Consider the following 21170-nt stretch of genomic DNA (forward strand, 5'->3'; position numbering starts at 1 on the left):
TAAAAATATAACTTTTAAAAAAGAAAACTTCCACAAGTCTAAATTTGTTTTACTTTGTAACCTCATAGCATTTCAATTTTTACTGTAAATTTAAAATGCAGAGTCAGCAATGTACATTGATATTTTTTCCTAACATTAGTACAATTTGCTGGCTATAGGCCAAGTTACAGACTTCAGCGAATTAATGTAAGCACCTTTAAAAAGTGGTTCTAATAGAGAAATTGCTGTATTGGACATAGATCCTAAATTAGAAAACAAACAAGCAAGATAACAGTTTAAAATGTACACATATTTTTTAACATCTTAACGTTCTAAAGCATGGATATCTATCTACCTGAATATGATTGACAGAATTAGTACTTATGGAGGAATTGTTTAAGTATCCTACCAAATATAGTTTATTATAAGCAAGACTAATATTTGGATCAAATGACTGTCTTCTCTCGAGAGGTTTTGGTCCCCTTCCATAGGGAAACAATACAGCAGATGAGGAACTACAACAAGAGGAAACTGCACAAGAGGTATTTCCTTAGGCACTGAAAACAAGAGAATTCCAGGTTTCACCCTTTACCTGCATCAAACTCTCATACAGAAATATTTATAAATATTTAGCTCTGTAGCATTGAAGACCAGTGTTTTGTATTCAGTTGTCTACATTAGAAATTAGCTTACCTTTGTGTTTTATCAGCTATCCTTGAGAACAGAGGAGTTAAGTGTTGCTGTCAGCAGAGCTTTATAAAGCTTAATGCAGTGAAGCTAGAGTACAGCCATATCATTTAGGAGGTACTGTAGCATAGGAAATACATATGCCAATGAAAAACATGGTGCATGACTAATGTTTATCATTAGATATTATAGAAATACATTCCCAAATACTGCCCGTATTTCACCTGAATTCAAAATGCACGCTGATTCTGAAATATTAATTTGCAAATCTATACAGCACAATGAAGGTTATAGATCTATTCTAATTTTATACAAATGTAAATGCTGACTGTCACATTCACAGCCCTGAAAGATTTACTTAAAACTTTCCAACTCCATAAGACAGTTATAAATAAAATTCTTCCCTCACTCTACATTTCAGAGAAGCAGTGGGGGTGGGGGAGTACAGGGAGAAGGACAAATAGATGTTAATTGAAGGTTTTAACTCAAGAGAGAACTACATGATTTTAACCGTACGACAGGAGAAAAGAGGTACTTTAGAACAAAATGTCATGACAACGTTTACCAATGCTGTGGTTAAAGATATTTAAGGGTTCTGTAGCAACCATAATGAGAACGATTATACAGTACCTTACCCTTTCTACTGGTGAACCATAGCATGCAATGACGAAACATAGCAGTGGCAGATGGCATTGGAGTTAGTAAATATGATTAAAAGGATAAGAGCAGAGAAATGGTGATTGGCAGACAACACACAGAAATGCAGATGAAATGAATGCAAACTTGCAGCTCTTGAAGCAAAGATCCATCTTTAAGCCAAATGTTGCCTCTAGTCTCCTCAAAACTGAGTTTCAAATCCAAATGAACACAAATTGCAACCTTCACACAGGTCTTGTGACTCTTCATGCAGAAAGGCTTAATCATATATCCTGACACTGAAGATTGACAATGTTTTGCCAACACTACCCATCAGCAGAAACCCATTATGACTGATTTAGCCTTTAAATTTTTAATCCCTAGATCCTGCCAAAGATACAGTCTTTTCTAGCACATATGTATCTACTGCAGATATAAATCCCTGCCTAACCTTGCAGCACCTCTGGATCCAGAATGTTCCCAGGGTGCTCATTCATGCAGTTCAGTAGCCAAACATTTAAGATCATCCATCAAACACCAAAACAGGAAGATAGATAGTCGCAGACGGATCTATTGCAAGAAAAAAGAACCTCATCTTTCAGCTCACCCTGGAAATGGAAGGTTTTCTGATCAACAGTTATTGTGAAGGTGCTGTCGTCCTCATCGTCTATACCAATCACAGCTCCCTGTGAAACAAAGAGCAAAAATCCTGATAAGGCAAGCAGTGACATCAGCAGCACACACAATCACTACACTACCAGAATGTAAAAAGCATTGACAAAATTGGAAGTAACCTGGATACTGCAAAGAGGAGGGGGGGAAAGGAAGATTTACTGTCTGTATTTAAGTATAAGAATTAAACCAGATACTTGGTGAAAAGACTGCACCTTGGCTGTAGAAAAAAAACAATGGCTATTTCTACAAAGGCTTCATAATTTTCTAAATAAGTGTATACATATTTTGTTTTTGAGATAGACTTAGCATTTACCACAGAACCATTATAAAGCAAATAGTACTCTATTTTGTATTGCACACCAAGAAAAGTAATGAATATCGTTAACACTATCATGTATGAAACAATAATAGTTTTCAATACATAATCAAATGACATCTCTCAGGAGATCTTATTCAGTCTCTAAACAAGATTAATAGTCAGTCATTAGTATATTCTACTAGTACTGTAGTGGTTAACTTTTGCCTTTGTTTTCTCATGTGCTGAGTTACTAGAAGGAATAGACAGATATTTTAAATGTATATATACTCAAGTGTTCATTTCCACATTTGTTCACAGAAAAACAATTATATATGCCTGACAGAGGATGACAATAAGGAACATTCCAGTATGTTCAGCATCCAGTTCAAAAGGCTTTTAACTCATCCATGGATTTACTCCAACCTCTATTCTCCTTCCTCAAGTCATCTAGAATAACCTTCCTCTCTGCCCTATCCTTACAATTACACCCCATGCAAGAGCCTTCTCCTGTGCAGCACATAAGTCTGAAACTATCTAGGTTTCTGCCTCACACAGTCTCTCTCATTTTAAGTAGCAACTGAAGACATCTTTTCTGCCCTATCTATACTTAATTTCTCTATTACTCATTAGATCTGATTTTAACACTAAAACAGAAATACAGTTTATATGAAACCTGGTAATACAAAATGTTATTTTGTATGATGAGATCTCTTTTCCTTTTCCTGAAACACACAATATTGATAGAAATAGCTGTGCTTAAAATATTCTGAAAAAGCAGACAGAGGTTCTTACAAGCTTCTTCGATGTACAGACCAAATACCGTCACCTCAAGGACAGAATTACCCCAACACTACCTTTGCCTGAAAGTCTGAAGAAGCCAGCTATTTGTTTTAAATTACTTAATAAGCCAGTGAAACCTGGATTCACTGGAGCATTCAGCAAACCTCAATGTGCAGAGATCACGTTACCTACATGTTTGCAGCAAGTTAATCTCACACTACATCATTCACATAAAACGTGTTCACTCTTGCCTGACAGCTCAGCAAACTGAGTTTCCACTTTGAAGTTTGCAGTGTTGTTGAAGACATGTTGGTCCTAGGATATTAGGGAGAGACCAGGTGGGTGAGATAATATCTTTTATTTGACCAACTTCTGTTGGTGAAAAAGACACGCTTTTGAGCTAAACAGAACTCTTCCTCAAATCTGGAAAAGGGCCTGATCCACACTAAGAAGTTATATCTGGGTCAGCCTATCCTTCAGGGATATGAAAAATCCACGTCTTGAGCAGCGTAGCCAACCTCCGGCGTAGATAGTACTAGGTTGGTGGAAGTTACCACCTTCCAGGGAGGTGAATTACCTACGCCAATGTGTCAGCGTAGGTAATGTCTATGCCGAAGCACTTTAGCGGCACAACCACAGCTATGCTGCTGTAACATTTCAAGTGTAGACAAGCCCACAGAGCATCACAGCTAAATACAAGGTGGAACAGATTGTTTAGCAAAAGTTGTTAACACATACTGTAAGAGACCATTCAAAGAGAAGTGGTCTGTTATCTTTGCAAAAAAAGGGGAGGTTACTGGGTTGCAGATTGCTGTAATAAGCCATAACTCCAGTGTCTTTATTAACACCATGTTTTTTAATGTCTAGCAAAATTATGAATTTAAGCTCATTGGCTCATCTTTTGAAGGTGTTATGAATGGCTTCCTCTGAGGAAAAGGACAGATGTGGAGTGATCATTTTGTGAAAAGCATTATCAAGGAGACAGTTTTAGATTCCAATCCAGTTTACAAATTCAAGGGGCCTCAAGAGATCATTAAAACTAGAAAGACAGTACCCAAAACCAGTGTTTAAATAAAACTAACGTTATGACTCTCAAACCAACATAATAGCAGGACAGAAACCGATTAGAATTTGACAGTTAAGTTTTCATAGTGCTGATGCCATCCTAGGGGCCACAACCCAAAAGGTGAGAAGTGTTCATATTAATAAAAGTTCACTCGTCTCGAGTACAGATATTACACAAGCAGCACTGTTCCCCACATAAATTTCTAAACCACTGGGCTATGCACAATGAGTTTTGTTTTTAGATAAAACTAAATATAGCTAACTGAAAGATGTTTTTTAAATGACTCCTCCTACCTCGAGAAAACCAAGTGGATGTTCTGTTAATATCAAAATGTAACCTGGGCTAATTGGTCTGATGAAAAAGGCAATCAAGCTTATTGCTGCATAGAAGAGAGATGGAGACGACTGTAATGTGTCCACTTTGCCAATGGTGGGATGGCGGCATTGAGTCCTGTGACTGGGTGAACCCTGAAGGACAGAAAACCGATTAAGCCAAAAGGACAGGGGACGAGAGGACGACAGCCCTCACTGAGGCGTTGCCTATTTTACCCTTAAAGGGGTTTGCCGAACTACTCTGGGAGAGAGAAACTGGACTTAGGAACACTTAGAAATCCCCTACGTCATGGGGATTTTTTCTACTGTGAGAAATGCCTATTACCGCCACAGAGCGGTTGGCTGTCTGGGCAAATCAGTGCCCTCTTCACCTCACTGCACTAAAGTGCCTTCAAGCCTGCAACGACTCATCAAGGTACATGAGTTCCTCTAAGTTATGGAGCCCCCAAGTGTGGAATAAACTGGACTTACGAATCCCGGGAAATCACCCTGGGGACAGGGTTACTTGTAGGTTGTATCGTATTAGTGATGTTGCCCATTTCCCTTTATATGCTGCCTCTTCGTTTCCCCTTGTAAATAAGGTGTACCCTGTTTGTGGGTTCATCCATTACAGAGGTGTCAGAAGAGTATATGTTCATGGTATCAGGTTAGTCAGAGTTCCTGACTACCTTAGCCAGACAGGTGGAGATGCCACCAGTTAGTAGCTAGGAGCCCAGGCTGTTGAAACCTACTACAGCAAAAACAGAAAGACAATGGGTAAGGGCGCCACTTAATGATTAGCTGCTCTTCGGGGTACAGCAACCCATAAAACCCCCTTAGAAAAAAATTTTCTGTGAGGACCACCAAGATGGAGACCAGTTTAGAAAATAAATGTTACAGCATGAGGGCTGTTTAGTCTATGGCTGGATTTGAATGAGATTATAAAGAGATATTTTGCCAGTCAGATCATTTGATTGTCTGAACACTTTCAAGCCTATACTCTGAAAGATATGGGAACAGCTTCCACAGCTGTGGTTCCGTAGATCGTTCTGGATTGGAAAAGAGGAGAACTGCAAGTTTGAAAAACCATTGGCAATATTTTAATGTATGTTTCACAGTGCTTTTAATAACTTCTGCACAATCCCCTTTGTTTTCCTTTAATGTTGTCAGAATAGTGCCAAATAACTTCACACTTCAGTCTCAACAGTGCCCAACGCCCTCACAAGACAGTATTAACAAGGCTATGTTGTAGTCAAATATTACAGACCTTATAGGTAGATTATGCCCGTTGTGTATTCCATGGCAAATTAATATCAAATTAGAAATTCGGGTATTTTCTGACCTTAACCACTCATAATTGGAAAACTAGTGAAGTGACGCACCATGAGAATCAAGTGAGTGAAATCTGATCAGTAAGTGGAAAGGATTTCTGAACAGACTGTTTAAAAACACTTTTGTTTGTTTTTGTTCACACCTACTTAACTACAGTGATTAATGAATAATTTAAATAAAGGACATCTTTGCTAAAGATTCAGATTTACACTCCCCCTGCTCTAGACTTCCTTATAAACCACTGTCATATGCCATAACAGCAGTTTAAGTGACACAATAGGGAAAAACTGGGAAAAGGAGACCTAAAAAAAACCTACACTCAAAAAAATGAAAGGGCAATGAACATGGCAACTCAGTAAAGCTCCAAAGAGTAACCTAGGAAATATCAAGCTAAGTTAATGTTCTTATTATGCTTTTTTAATAGTAGCTGATACTACAAAGTTAACCAGATTGCAATCAACTGCCACTCCTTCGCTGGAAGAGAACTTCACATGTTCCACAAGGGGGCAGGCTTTGCTGAGACTGGCCTCTGCATGGAGAGCTTATGGCAGCACCATGTAGGGTATGTGCAGCTACGTGCCACAGTGAAAAGCAGACTGTCCACACTGCGATGTGTGGTTACATATGGCAGCGAAAGGCTTTGGCAGGGGGGAAGCAGTGGGACACTACATTGCTAAAAATAGCAGTGTAGACATCTGAGACACTGCTTAAACACAGACAGCCATGTATGGTATATACCTTAAGGTTCTGGCATATCTTTACTCGCCTAAGCAATACCTCACCATCTACCATGCTAGTTATGCCCACACTAGAGGGACTGTGATGAGGTGGATAAACCCACACTGGAGAGACAGGGATGCAAGAACAACTCTGGGCCCAAGAAGCCCCACCACAGCAAGCCTGCTGAGTATGTTCTAGTTGGAGGAGGAGTTTAAAAGAAAGTCTGTTCAGCACAGCATGGTAGTGGGTGGAGAGAGGCAAGCCTGCACTCACTACTGTGGAAAGACTACAACAAACAGGAGGGGACTGCTGCACGAAGCCAGTACTCCCTAGTCTGCTGAGGCCCATGGTCCAGATTGCAAGGAATAACTACAAGCCACAATGCCCAGAGTGGTAGGAAGAGGCAAAGGGTATTAGTCTGACTGCTGATAGGGATATCTTCCTTACAGTGCTCCAGAGAGCCCATCGATCAGAACTCTGGGGCAGCTCCTCCTACGCCTTTAACAGCTAGACACAGCTGTCACCGTAGACTTGAGACACAGAGCAGGTCTGCCACCACAGACTCTGACCATTGGGTGGGCCCCCACCTGGCTCACAACTGATGGAGAATGATGACATAAGGGCCCAGTCCTGCTGAAGGACATAAGGAAGGGCAACTGAGAAGCGAGGAAGGAAGAGGGGTGACATGGATGTGGTGAAGCTGCTGAAGTAGGTGGTGAAGAGCCAACAACAGGCGGCAATCCAGCTGCAGCAACAGAATTAATTACTGCAATGGCTGGCCACCCAGAAACAGCAGCAATTCATCTGGAAGCTAACCACACAGCACCAAGAACAAAAACACCACCATGTCCAGCAGATGGCAGCACAACAAGCTCCAGAAGCCACTGCTAACCCAGGATCAGGGTCCCCTAGGGCAGTGCTTCTCAAGCTATCTGATGTGGGGGACCGGCAATTTTTTTTTCCAATGTGCGCGCAGACCGGCAGCCGATGGCTCGCGGACCGGCACTGGTCCGCGTACAACCACTTTGAGTTGTACTGCCCTAGGGTGATCCTGATGCCAGGGATCCTAGCCAGGCTGATGAAGACAGGCCCAGAGGATGACCCGGAACCTTCTTGGTAACATTTGAACATTGTGGCCACCATGGTAGCATGGCCACCGGGCCATACTCTTGACTCCATACCTGACAAGGCCGGCCCAGGCAACCTATAGGGTGCTAGATACGAGGATGCCTAAAACTATAATAAGGTCAAGGCAGTCATTCTTCTCGGAGACATACCAACAGTACTTCCAGAGGGAAAAGCACCACCAGGGGCCTGCCATCAGGTAGTGGTCTAGCACCTCAAGGATTGTTGATCATGGATTATAGCACATGGTATTCTGAGGCCATTCCGCTTCACACAACCAATGTGGTGACCACAGCTATGGAACTCATGATAGTCTTTGTGAGGGCGGGGATCCCCACAGAAACAGACCAGGAGATGAGCTTCATGTCACAACTGATGAAAAATATATGTGAGCTACTGAAAAATCAAATCTCCAGGTCATCTGTCTACTACCCCCAAAAGATAGACTAATCTAACACTTCAACAGGACCCTGAAAGGGATGATAAAGTTTGTGGCTGATGAGCCTCACCACAGGGATCACTTGTTATTGCTCCTGCTATTTGCAGTGCACAAGGTTTCACAAGCGTCTATGGGGTTCTCACCCTTTGAGTTGTTATATGGGAGACAACCCCAGGGGATTCTACATCTAGCTGGTAAACCTGGGATCTTGCTCCTCCCAGAGTCACTGCACGAATAAAGCACATTCTCCAGCTCTGAGAGAAGCTGAAGACACCAGGGACTTTTGCCCCTTACAGGCCCAAAATTGTCAAGAACAAGCCTATAATAGGGGCGTCCATCCACACAAATGCCAACCTGGAGACAGAATATTGCTGTTGCTGCCTAGCTTGGAATCAAAGTTAATGGCAAGGACCCTTTGAGGTAGTACACCAGGTAGCAGCAGTGGATTACGAGATCCGACAACCTGGGAAGAACAAAGAGACCCTGGTTTATCATACAAGTCTTCTGAAGCCCTGACAAGACAGCAAGAGCTTATTCATAAACCCATTACCCCCTGATCCAGAGCTAAGTCCCCATGCACCATTATCCCAGGGCCAGAGAATTCCCTTGAGGGGGGGAAGGGCTTCAGCTGCCCCAATGGACTCATACATTGCAGATGGTCCACTCTTTACCTTCCACATTCTAGTCACAACCAAGATGAACCCATCTGTTTTGTCAACCTCACAACAGAGCGCAGACAAAAGGTCTGTGAGAGTCATCATCCCCTGTCCAGAAAGATGCAGGAAGCTATCCATTAGGAGCTGCAGGCAATGTTGGACCTCAGGGTGGTAGAGGAATCCCAGAGATGCTGGGGACCCAATGTCCTGCTGCCCAAGGCAGATGGGACAACTCAGTTTTGCAAGATGAATGCAATATCCACATTTGATGCATATTCATATTGTTGACTGATGGGGGACACGAAGTACATCTCAACCTTAGATCTGACCAAGGCATCTCAAGAGAAAACAACCTTTGCAACATCTTTCAGCCTGTACTATTTCAAAACTATGCCCTTCAGCCTTCACGGGGCCGCAGCCATCTTCTAACAGTTGACAGAGACAGCCCTGCAACCACACAGCCAATATGAGGCAGTCTACATAAACGATATAGACCTATACAGCTGTGATTGGAAGAAACACCTCAAGCATATATTGGTGGTCCTAGGGGCCTCAAAGAAGCTTGCCTCACCACAAATCTGGCCAAGTGCTGGTTGGGATTTCATGAGGTGATGTATCTGGAATACACAATTAGAAGGGGCAACCTTAGGCCTTTAATTGGAAAGGTCAGGTCTCGACTGATTGCCCTGTGCCATCAACAAGGAAACAAGTTAGATGATTTTGGAGTCTGGCTAGCTACTATATGCAGTTCATACCCCATTTCATCACAATAACTGCACCCCTCACTCACTCAAGTGAAGAACTCTATCTCCAAGATGATCACCTGGTCTGAGGTCTGTAACAAAGCCTTCAGAATCTTGAAAGACTGCCTGAGCAGTGAACTGGTCCTCTTCCTCCCGGACTTCATGTGATTGTTCATACTCCACATAGGCATTTCAGATGTGGGGCGACAGTCACTGCTATCCCAAGACTTTAATGAGGAAGAAAATCCAGTATGCTACATTGACCAGAAACTATTCCCACAAGAGGGCCTACTCAATCATAGAAAAACAGACCTTGGCGGTCATAAAAGCATTGTGGTATTACCTACAGGAAAATCCCTTCCTCCTGATAATTGATCATGCACCCCTCCACTGGATAAATACCATGAAAGACACTAAACCCACAAATTATGAGGTGATATTTGGCCTCACAACCTTATGCCTTCCAGATAGCCCATAGGCTAGGGAACAAACTCCAGAATGCCTGATGGGCATGCTCCAGTTGGAGAAGAAGTTTAAAAGGGAGTCTCTTCAGCACAGCAGGGTGGTGGGCAGAGAGAGACAGGCCTGTATTCATGGCTAAAGAGGGACTACTGCAGACAGGTATCCCCAGGAGGGAACCGATGCACAAAGTCAAGACTCCCTAGCCTGCTGAGGCTCGTGGGCTGGATGACAAAGAACAACTGCAAGTCACAATGCATCCTGAGGTGGTACAGAGTGGCAGGAAAAGGCACAGGAGAGAGTGTTAGCTGGACTGCAGATAGTGGGTGCCTTCCTTAGAGAGGGCCCCTGAGTTAGAATTCAGGGGAGTCAGAGGAGCTGGATTCCTCTACCCCCTTAACTGTTAGGTGGGGCTGATGCCACAGACTGACCATAGGCAGGGTGGCCCAGCATAGTCCCCCTTTTCCACCCCGCTCACAGGTGCGGGCAGTGTACTTACTCTACATGCTGCCGTAAGCATAGACATAGCCTGATAAATTTACAACTCACCCCCACCAGGGCTGAGAAAAGACAGAAGATGGGCATAAAAGGCTTTTCAGAGAATAAGTGCTTTCTCACATAGGATAGCATTTCAAGACAAAGATTTGTCAAGATGACGTTTACTTTGCAGAGAGTGGTTCGAGTGCATATTGCCTTTAAAAAGGTTAGAATGAAAAAGCCAACAGGACACAAAACACTAAACACGGAAATATGGAGTTGAAGTTGTTTCTCTCAGTCCGATGACCTCCCTGCATGAGCATCAGGATACTGGGACTCCCCAAATCCCTTTAGTGGGCTCTCAGGAATCCACCTGCAATCTTAGACACAAAGGGAATGGAACAGAAGCAAGGAGCAGAGCTCTGCTCCAACACAATGGAACAGTGTGTCAGAGTACAGCTCCCCTTCGTCCACTTCTCTAACTCCAGACCCTCAGCATGAAACCCCCTTTGCCCCATGCTCTCCACATAGCTTCACAGGTTCCTTCACATCTCTGTTCACTCTTCCCTGACACATCTGCTCACTCCCCCTCAGCTCCCCATGGTATGACTGCATTTGCACTAGGTGTACCAGGAGGGATGGGGATGAGTACAAATGGAGAGGTAAGGGAAGTGGTTTTGCTTGTTGGGACTGAAGGTTGGGGAGAGAACTTGTGAGAGGTGGAGGGGAGAAGCTCAGTGTCTGCAGAGAATTACAGATGCTCGAGGGTTCCCCTCAGCACAGCGGCCTCACAGCACAGGGAGTCCTTCAAGCACAAATGCCTCAACACAGATACACTCATATTCTCTGATGCAGCTAACTGGGTCTCCCCATCTACTCAATTCACACTGCTCCCCATCAGCTGAAAATTCTTTCGTTTTGCCTGCTGTGCTCTTCCTTCCCCCACACTCCTTTTTTCTGCTCAGCTTTCTGTTTACCACCTCAGATCAATAGCTGTCTGATGCTGTGACACCACGTATAACAGCACTGTCGAGAGGCAGGTATTGTTGAATGGCATAAAAAAGGGCAGAAAGACAAAGTGGCAATATTACAGAGATCTTGTCAGATCAGAATGACAGAGAAAATCATTTTTAGGTAGATAGTGTGAGAGTTCAGCAGGCATTTTGGGCCTAAGCTCACTCTCTCAAACGATCTAAAAAGTAAAAACCAAAAGCATGTGACTTTCTCATTGTACATGGTCAGTGGATCACAATACTGTCTAGTTCTTATACAGCTCTTTATCCATAGATCTCAGAGCATTTGATGAAGGAGGTAAGTATTGTTATGCCTGTTTTACATATAGGGAAACTGAGGCCAAGGAGGGGCCAAGTGATTTGCCCAAGGTAAACCAGCAGCCCTGTGGCAGAGTCAGGAACTGAACCTAGGTCTCTCAAGTCCCCAGTCCAGTACCCTATCCAGTAAAACCACATTACCCACGTTGTAAGGTGTTAAGAAACATAAGAGAAAATACTTACTCTGAGTCTAACACACCCTCTTCGTGATCCTCTCATCATTTTGTCCTTTGACTGAAAGAGAGGACAGATTAATTCGATTAATAATCTTACTAAGAATTCACATAAAAAATTATTCAAGACAATCTGGAAAGAAGTAAACGTTTTGGAGTAAAGTTTTATGGACTGGTGAAATAAAACTACCGCTATGACAGAGGTTGTACTCCATATAGCACAGGAAGAAAGAAACCATAACACACAACCGTCTGTTTTCTGGTGTTAAGTATGTTAGGAGGTAATGTCATGGCATAGGATAGTAGCTCTTCTAAAGGTGTCACACAATAGAGAGTCAATAAAGCGCACATCAAACCACATATAAAACTTCTTGAAGAAAGAGACTAAGGGGTCCATATACTCATCCACTAAACCAAGCGGAGAGGAGCAGACGCAAGTCGAACTGAGCATGAGGATATGAGAAAAGGCAAAATAGTGACTCCATAACATGGTCCTTTCACTCCCAACAGTCTCACGAACGACCTTCCACCTAACATCATAAAAAGCCCCACCTTTTAGATGGACTGTACAAAAATAAAGGCTTGTCTACCTAGGAAACTTACAGCAGCATAGTTAAACCACAATAGTTATACCAGCATAACCCCCTGTGGGCACTTTTTCTGAAACAAGAATGGCTTTTTGACTTAACTTAAACTGCTTCTGAAGTGACATAAGCAAAACTGGAAAAGGTTCCATCTTATCCTGGAATAAGAATGCCCACATAGGCAATTATACTGGCATAACTATAGCTCTTTAATTCACAGCTTAGCTAATGGTGGTATAAATTTTCCACATAGAGAAGCCCTAAATAAGCTCCCTAGATAGCCAAGGTACACATGCAGCACAGTCGACCTTCGCTCCAAATGTCAGTAATCGAGTCAGAGCAATCTGAATGTCAGGCTCCTGACCAGAGCCCACATGGCTTGCTTTCATGTCTACCTACTAGGCTACCCTGCCTCCCAACCAAGTTATTGAACCTTTATTGTTTAGTATCCCCATCTAGAAAAGGGACTGGTACACTCCTGTCATAGATCAAGGAGCATTTATATGGGGAATTCAGGTGGAAGCATAATTAACAGATCAGGGAGCGGAGGTCTGGTTTGAGGTAAACAAAGAAAATATTCTCTTACCTTATCTGTCTCCACACTCTCCCTCCCCCCATTCTACATTTCATTGACAGAGACTCATGTCTAGTTTTCAAATAGAGGCAATGTCAAACATTTTACTAGTCCTGGCACTGGCTCATGCAGGAAGCCATTTACAAAAATCTACCGAGGTTTCAAATACTGTGGTGTAATATGGACAGATCAGGGAGCACGAAGAAACATTAGACCCTTGAAAAAATGTCCAGAAGGTTTCTTTTTTTTAGTACTTAATTGTCAAAGAACATTCTAGTCATCAACAGGAATTAATCCTAGAACTATGAAAGCAAGGAGTTTTTTTGGAAGGTGGAGATGTAACAGGGCTGTGGTTGCAACCTGAGCTACAGAGAGGCAGTCCCTCTCATTTAATACTCCTTAGAGCCAAGCCTGAAACCCTCATCTTTCCAGTCAAGAATTCAGGCATATATTATTACTTGAGCCAGAGTAAGAGGTTCAATAGCTGTCAGCTATTGAAATAGCCCTATTTTCTTTCTAAGCTGCAACCAGGCAATATAGTGCAACATGCTCATATATATTAGGTTCCCCCTTAAGTCAATAGCAAAGAAATCCTATCGGCATCAATGAGAGAAGAACTGGGCGCCAAACCATCCACTACAAGAATCACTAATAAATTACAACCTACTATCTCTAAATACCAAGGCATGAGTTTAAGGAGATTTAACTATACAGAAAGTATGAAGGGATAGTTAAAAGTGCTTTTGAGCTAGAGACAGACCAAGAAGTGCTAGAGTCAAAATTTCAAGTCAGGTCAATGTTTTGGGTGAGTGGGGATGAGTTTTTAGTTTGTTTTATAACCTGTACTCAATCTGTCAAACAGCTTTTCTTCAAACGTAGGAGAAGCATCCTTTGCCATCAGAATAAATATAGCAGTTTTCAAACCAAACTAGGTTTCCAAGCCAAAGTTTGGGGAGCAAAAATAGGTTTGTTTATTTAAAAGAGACTGTTTGCAACGTTAATTACGCAAAGACAAATGCTTAATCTAGAATGTATATTAAATATACATTTTCTGTGCAGATTTCCTTGAAAGCACTGCCACTTTGGGGCAAAGAAGAAAGGCACAAGATAGGGGAATAGAGCAAAGGGATAGTATCAGCTGCTGAAAGAAGCTGTGTTAGCCCCTATATTTGAAAATGTACATAGAGGGACTCCCCTCTCAGGCACAGAAAGTTAGAACACAAGCAATGCTGCATTGCAGACAGACAATGCCTGAGATCATCTGACTAGGTTGCCCTGGGGGAATCCAAGAGCTTGGATCCTAAACTCTAGGCCAGGAGATGGGAAAGCACTATGGAGCTTGTATCTCCCTCTGGTGGATGCAAGCAGCAGCAGCTGCAGGCTGCAGAAATCCCATCCAGCCCATAACTAGCAATCCAAGTCCCTTGATTAGTAGGGGAATGACATAAATAAGAGGGACTTCTTAAGATCACCTCACATTGGAGGGAGAAAAAAAAAGTGTAACTGCATGAGTCACTGTTATAAAATCTTGTGAATCGATGGATCCAGTTACATTGGCCTCAGGCTGAGTCTGGGACAGAGGGTTGGGGTGCAGGAGAGGGTGAGGGGTGCAAGCTCTGGGAGGGACTTTGGGTGCAGGAGGGGGCTCCAGGTTGGGGAAGAGTGTTGGGGTGCTGCCTCCAGGAGGGGGGTCAGGGCTGGGAGTTGTGGTACAGAAAGGGGTATGGAGTGCTGGCTCTGGGAGGGGGCTCAGGCCTTGAGCAAGGGCTTGGTGCAGGAGAGGGTTCAGGGTGCAGGCTCTGGGAGGGGGCTCAGCGCTGGGAGTGCAGGAGGGGGCATGGGATGTTGGCTCCAGGGTGGGGCTCAGGGCTGGGGTGTGGGCTCCTGCCAGGAGGCACTTACCTCGGGCAGCAGCGCAGTGGGGCTAAGGGAGGCTCCCTGTCTGCCCCAGCTCTCCGCTGCCCCCAGAAGGGGCCAACACACCCTTGTGGCCCCTGGGGGGAGGAGGAGGGAACATGTGGCTGCCCCCCTCTGCAGGCACTGCACCCACAACTCCCATTGGCCACAGTTCCCAGGCAATGAGAGCTGCGGGGGCGGTGTTTGCAGGCCAGGAGCAGCACACGGAGACCCCTGCCTCTCCCCCACAGGGCCACGCTGGCTGCTTCTAGGAGCAGCGTCAGACCCACAGGGAGCCTGGCTTAGCAGCAGCCCCACTACACCCCTGGACATCGCGATCAACTGGGAGAGTCTCCAGGACTGACCAGTTGATCGGGATCTACAGACTGGTGACCACTGCTATAAGGAACTTCACTCACTTCACCAGGACTCTGATTAGAGGACTCCAAAGTCGCACATCTATTTGCAGAAGAGGTCCTTAACACTTACGCAAGTAGTTAACTTTAACTTTGCAGGGTCACGACCTCAATACTCTCTTGCTTGTGTAGAAAAACAAGTGCTTTACGGTTTCTCAATCACATTTCCCAAAAATCAGCAGGGAGACTCAGGACCAGGCATAGAAACAGCAATTACAGTTATGTTACGAAAAATAGAACTACTTCAAGTTGGTCATGTCCCTTTAGTGTCTGCTCTAATGTTATAAGTGACACATTTGTATTAATATTTCCAATGAAAACAAGTCAACAGTTAATATTAACCAATTAATTTCTATTCTGTTCTATGCAGAATGTTATACCACATTCATCACTATAGTATCTCCTTCCAGTAGTAGTCCATCAAATGTAGTTCACTCTCTTTCATTGAAGTCCCACTCTTGCAAATCTAGTTGTTCAGAGTAACCAATAATTCATTTGGCATACTAAATTCCCTCCCCACTCCAATCAAAGATTTTATAAGAGCAATGATTCAAATAATTTATAATTGAAAAACTATACAAGAAATTTAAGTTAAGAAAAAGAACATTGGGTCTTTGGCCTCATGCCTCACAACATATTAAGAAGTGTTGATATCTGGATACTACCACACCTTGCCAAAATGTTCTTCTATTAAGAAAGCCACCTTTAAGTTGCACAATCAGTGAAATGGAGCCCCTCCTCATGGAACACAGCAGAAATATATACCCACAATCCAGATACCACAATGATTTCTTCCTAGAGAGAATTAAATAGCATTTTGAACACACTACTATTTTTGCAGATGTTGTTACATTACTTATGAGCTGGTTAATCCTGTTTGTTCCTTGTCAATTTTTGGTGCTCTTTGTATTTTATACATATTGCAGCAATGTTCTTTCACTGAGAAAAATGCAAATTTTATAGCCAGCCAAAATAATATTTTCACTACATGGAGACCAATTTTTTCCCAAGCACAATGTAGTTATTTTGAGGCAGATGTAGTGACAAGGAAGTATAATATAAATTAAGCTGCAGCTCAATCAGAATTTATAAGAACCAGCAGTGAGGTAAGACTTTTCATGCAGTGAGAGTGCAAAAGTGTCTTCCAGAAACATCCTAACTGCGTACATATACTGTAAAGCTGGCCTTCCATTAAGTTACTTTTGACCTGCACAAAATGCAACTCATGTAGTACAGAATTAGGCTAATTTCTGGCATTTTTAGTAAGATGCAACTTCATAAGATCAAAACTTATGCTTTGATCCATTTCAAAATTGAAATAACCTCTATGTATAGGGTCACTGTTGATTTCACTGGGGAAAGCTGAAATACTGTGTAGAAAGCTAGACTTCTGTACAATACTCAGCTGCTAAGTACGCCCCAGGCCAGGTCTACACTTCAAACTTTTACCAGCTCAGGTATGTCACTCAGGAATATGAAAGAGTACAATCCCTTAATTCACAACTGTGCCAGCAAAAGCCCCTGGTGCAGACACAGGTACATGGGCAAAACTGTACTTTGGCCAGTTACAGATTATTTTGTTTCGTGGGGCTGTAATAAGCTATACTGGCAAAAACGCAGTGAGTTTTGCCAATATAAGCTGTGTTCACATTTGGACACACAGCAAGTACTTCACTACTGAGCAAAATAGAAGTGAGACACTTTTTCCAAAATAAGAACATCCACGCAGATTTGCAATAAAACAAAAAATGTTAATTAAAACAAGTTCAGGTATTTCAGTGCAAACCTGTATGTAGGCAAGCCCCTAAGTGAGTCCACAGAGCTCTGTCAGTGTTGAAGACCCAGACTGGATATGTGCAAGGAGGTGGGGGTTAGAGAGAGAGAGAGAGAATATGGAAAGGGAGAAAGACAACAACTGACTGCTTGGGGTATGTTTCCACTGAAGAGTTAACCTGTATGATTGGCAGAGAGCCCAGCTTAGCCCAGCCCAGGGGTGAGCATCTCCACAACAAAACCATACCCACATTACTATGTCACCACTGTTTCTGCACTTGCCCGTGTGTGCGTGTACGTGTTGGAGGGGAGAGGAGGGGAAGGGGAAATATCCCACAGTTCTTTCTGCTGAGACTCTCTAGAATTCTTTTCCAATCAGTTATGGAAGAACTTGTCCATCCTTTGGGGAGAACTGTGGAACGGGACTATCAGCACTCAACTGATTTTTGCCTGTGGCCTCACAGCAAAGTGGGTGGGTTGCAGCCCAAGTTAGAGCATAGACCAGGTTATAAATAAATCTCTCCTCTCCCACCTTCCCAAAAGCTGGTAAACTAGCCCAGGTTTAAGGCACCTCCAAACCCAGGTCCAAGGGTTTTCTGTGCAGATGGTTGGGAGGATTGGGTGAAAACTCAGGTAAGAACTGGAGTTAATTGTAAAGCAAAGACTTACCCTTTTAAGTCAGACAAATAAGCTTGTCTATGCCGTCACCAGACATACTCAGTTGTTTGTGTAAGCAACAAACATAGCTAAAGCAACAACTGCTACAGCTAAAGTTGTATTATGTTCTAAGTCCTGGTCTTCAGACTCTTGACTTTTCCAAATAGCGATCTTTAGAACAAAAGCTTTCCAATCTTAGCCTTGCCCAAAGACAACTTTTTTTGTAGAAGTCTGAAGAGAAACATTTCAGCCATTTGGGAATAAAACAGAGAGTGAATTCTGTGCGCCACAGGTAGCACCCACTGGAATTCTGCATATGGGGTCCCTAAAGTACATAGTACTTAAATACAGTACATATAGACCACCACCATCAGCTAGTTTAATTGCTTCATCCACCTGAACTGCACCTAAGGAAAGGTATGCAGCTAATTGAGAATATGTAGTATATGGCCTCTAAGTCATTAAAATATATATCATAGAAAAGAGAACTGATCACAAAGTTCATATTTTTATCAATATTGTGTTTTGCACAATAGTTACAAAAACTAAGATCAGCAATAGTTAGGGTTCGGTTTTGTTTGTTTTTAGCAACAACTCAAAGTGAATAATTTAATTTGAAAAAAATCTAGAATTCTTAATTTTTATATTTAAACAGTAATTTTGAACCAAATTATTCACTGATTTACATCTGTGTAAATCCATACAAACTATCTGAGAATGGAATTACTTCACTGTCTCTGAAAGTAGATTTTGACTTAAGTGCACAGGAAACACAGGAAAATGCAACCCAACCACATTTGTTTCCAGGAAGTAAGGATTGCCCCATTATTTGGGCGGATACAGTCCCCCAGGAGGCAGCTACAGAGCCCAGAATGACTACCTTAGACATTCCAAACTAGGATTTAAAACTAAACTAGTATTTTCAGGGTTTGTTTGTTTAACATAATGAATGCTTCTGCAGATAAACTCACTTACAACTGAACATGTTAGTATGTTGCATAATTACCCCTGAGAACGGATTTACCTATTGCTTGAAATTTGTAAGGTATGTTTTCTTTCCGCAGCAAGAAAACTCTGTAAAACTGTCCAAAATCTAAAGTAACCCTTTTGGAAAGTGTCGAAAACATCAATTTAGAAACATGACATGATAGATAAGCTGAAAAGATCAACACAGGAGGTTGAACAAACATGGAATGATGTTTGTGACTGAACTTTAAGGCTTTGTTCTAGTTTAAGATTTAAAGATGTGTAAGACAACACAGTCTATAATAGACCACTTAGAATGTGTCAGCTAACATTGCAACACCTCATCTTGAAATCCAGATCTAGATAAGTTGAAGATGAGTGAAGCCACACTACAAAAAGTGTTTTCTTACCATGTTAGCTAACAATTGGTAGCAAACAGAGGTAGAATCCTAGTGAAAACAAGGCAGTTTGTCTTTCACTAGCTTTCTACTGCGTTTTAGTTGCCACATTAACTAACCGTGTGGTAAGAAAACATTTTCCCCCCTAGTGTGGACAATGCCTAAGAGCACGAACAGTGGATTTTATCATGTTCTGCTAATGATCAGGAACTATTAGACAGTTAATATATATGAGAACTGCTAGAGATTTAGATGTCAGGAGACACTAAACATTTCCATCACCTTTTCTTTAATAAAAATTATTTACAAAAGATACCGTTATTTTAAAGTGGAAAAATGATGTATCACTGTTAAAGGAAAACACCAGAAAAGACATCTGTAAATCTTAAAAAGGAAATGTTCTTTAGGGTAGTACATACCACACACAAGACAACCAACAAGGACAAGCAAAGATATTTGGGGGCCTAGGAAGAGAATATGAGAGTGGGTCCCTCCCTAAAATTTATTAATAAATATACCCAAAGACCCCAGAAATATATGTTCCTGCTCTGGATTTTGGAGGGCACACATCACTAGTTTATATGCATTTTTGAAGATTTACAATTCAAGTATAACAAAGTGTGACATACAAAATACTGGTTTCAAATACTATTTTATTCACGGACTTAAGTGCAAAAAATGTTAAAACATTCACCATCTTTAATTCTTTTTGCATTTACATTACTTGGATCAGATTTTAAAATACTACTTGCTTCTTAATCTTGCACATTGTTAATCACGTATGAGTTTGTCCATTTATTAAACTCATTCTCTAAGAGGTCGCAGGCAGTGAAAACAAAACTTTGAGTTTATTACCAGCAGAGGGAGAATTCATTATGTCATCTGAGAATGGAATGCAGTGACCTTTAAAGGGGTTTATAAAGCAGTTTTGTTTTCCTGCTAAGCTGGGACTTCTGAGATTTACTTAAGAAACTGTCTTAAGGAGTCAAAGTTGTATTTGAGCTGACAATTACAGGTTTTTCTATGTAAGGGGACTCTAGCTACATGTCTAGTTTCAGAGGCTTCATATGCAATAGGTCAATATTCTTCATCCAGTCTTCAGTTTTGCCTCCTCAGGCTCATATAACCACACAAAAGCTTGGGCACTTCACCTGTAGCTCACGAAAGCTTATGCTCAAATAAATTGGTTCGTCTCTAAGGTGCTACTAGTACTCCTTTTCTTTTTGCGAATACAGACTAACATGGCTGCTACTCTGAAACTTCACCTAGATTTGCTTCTCCAACAAACAGTACTTTCAATTATGCACAACTAGTTTCTCTAAATAAACAATTATTTGGCAATTAGCAGTTAATGCTTTCTGCTCATTTAGAGTGGAAATACAGAAGAAATTTTGTCCCAAAAGCAAAAAAATCTATTTTGCCCCCATTTTTACAGAAATGTGGCATTGTTAGATTCCTGTTGTGAAACACTCACCTCCTATTCAACAATACCTCTGCGCTCAGGTTCTGTAGGAATCATATCCCTTGGGTACAATAGGTCCACATGACAAAATGCAAGGGGTGGGGATGGTCAAGATTGTAGCTAGCTAAAATCATACAAAAGAGGGTGGGCGGGGGAAGAAAAGTTTTAAAAGCAAATACTGCTTCCTTTCCTCCATCTGCCAAATTTCACCTGCATTTTGCTATTAACAGATTCCAGAAGAAAGTGTGGATTTTTTGCATGTGTTACATTAAGTAAAATCTGATAGTTTCTAGTAATTGTTTCACACTCCCACTATGCCTGAATTCATTGCCAATTCAAAATATGAATACATCTGTAACCAATTAGTGATGATAGGATTGTAAACCTACTGGAAGCTACTGAATTTTACTTAATGAACACATGAAAAGTGTATTTTCATATATAACTACATTGACATATGCTGCTGACATCCTGTCTGGCCCTTCAGTCACTATGAAAGGCTATTGTCTAATTAGGTCTGCCACAGGAAAGGAGTGTTGCTGATGGGTTCATGAAAG

General features: G+C 42.0%; 1 protein-coding gene across 11 annotated transcripts in view; it reads right to left on the minus strand.

The window, feature by feature from the left end:
* Positions 1 to 21170, minus strand: part of OSBPL9 (oxysterol binding protein like 9) — a 142935-nt gene that overhangs the window by 117068 nt on the left and 4697 nt on the right. For 7 of the 11 annotated variants that reach the window (XM_048861480.2, XM_075131853.1, XM_075131851.1 and 4 more), the window contains exons 2-4: positions 11898 to 11948; positions 4415 to 4588; positions 1910 to 1988 (exon numbers count right to left, since the gene is read on the minus strand). In XM_048861480.2, the coding sequence (XP_048717437.1) occupies positions 1910 to 1988; positions 4415 to 4588; positions 11898 to 11948 (304 nt within the window). Of the gene's footprint in view, positions 1 to 1753; positions 1889 to 1909; positions 1989 to 4414; positions 4589 to 11897; positions 11949 to 21170 lie in introns of those variants that run through there. The other 4 variants (XM_048861482.2, XM_048861484.2, XM_048861487.2 and 1 more) reach the window with 2 other exon arrangements.

Source organism: Caretta caretta, chromosome 8, assembly GCF_965140235.1.
Source record: "Caretta caretta isolate rCarCar2 chromosome 8, rCarCar1.hap1, whole genome shotgun sequence".
In the NCBI taxonomy this organism is placed as follows: Eukaryota; Metazoa; Chordata; order Testudines; family Cheloniidae; genus Caretta; species Caretta caretta.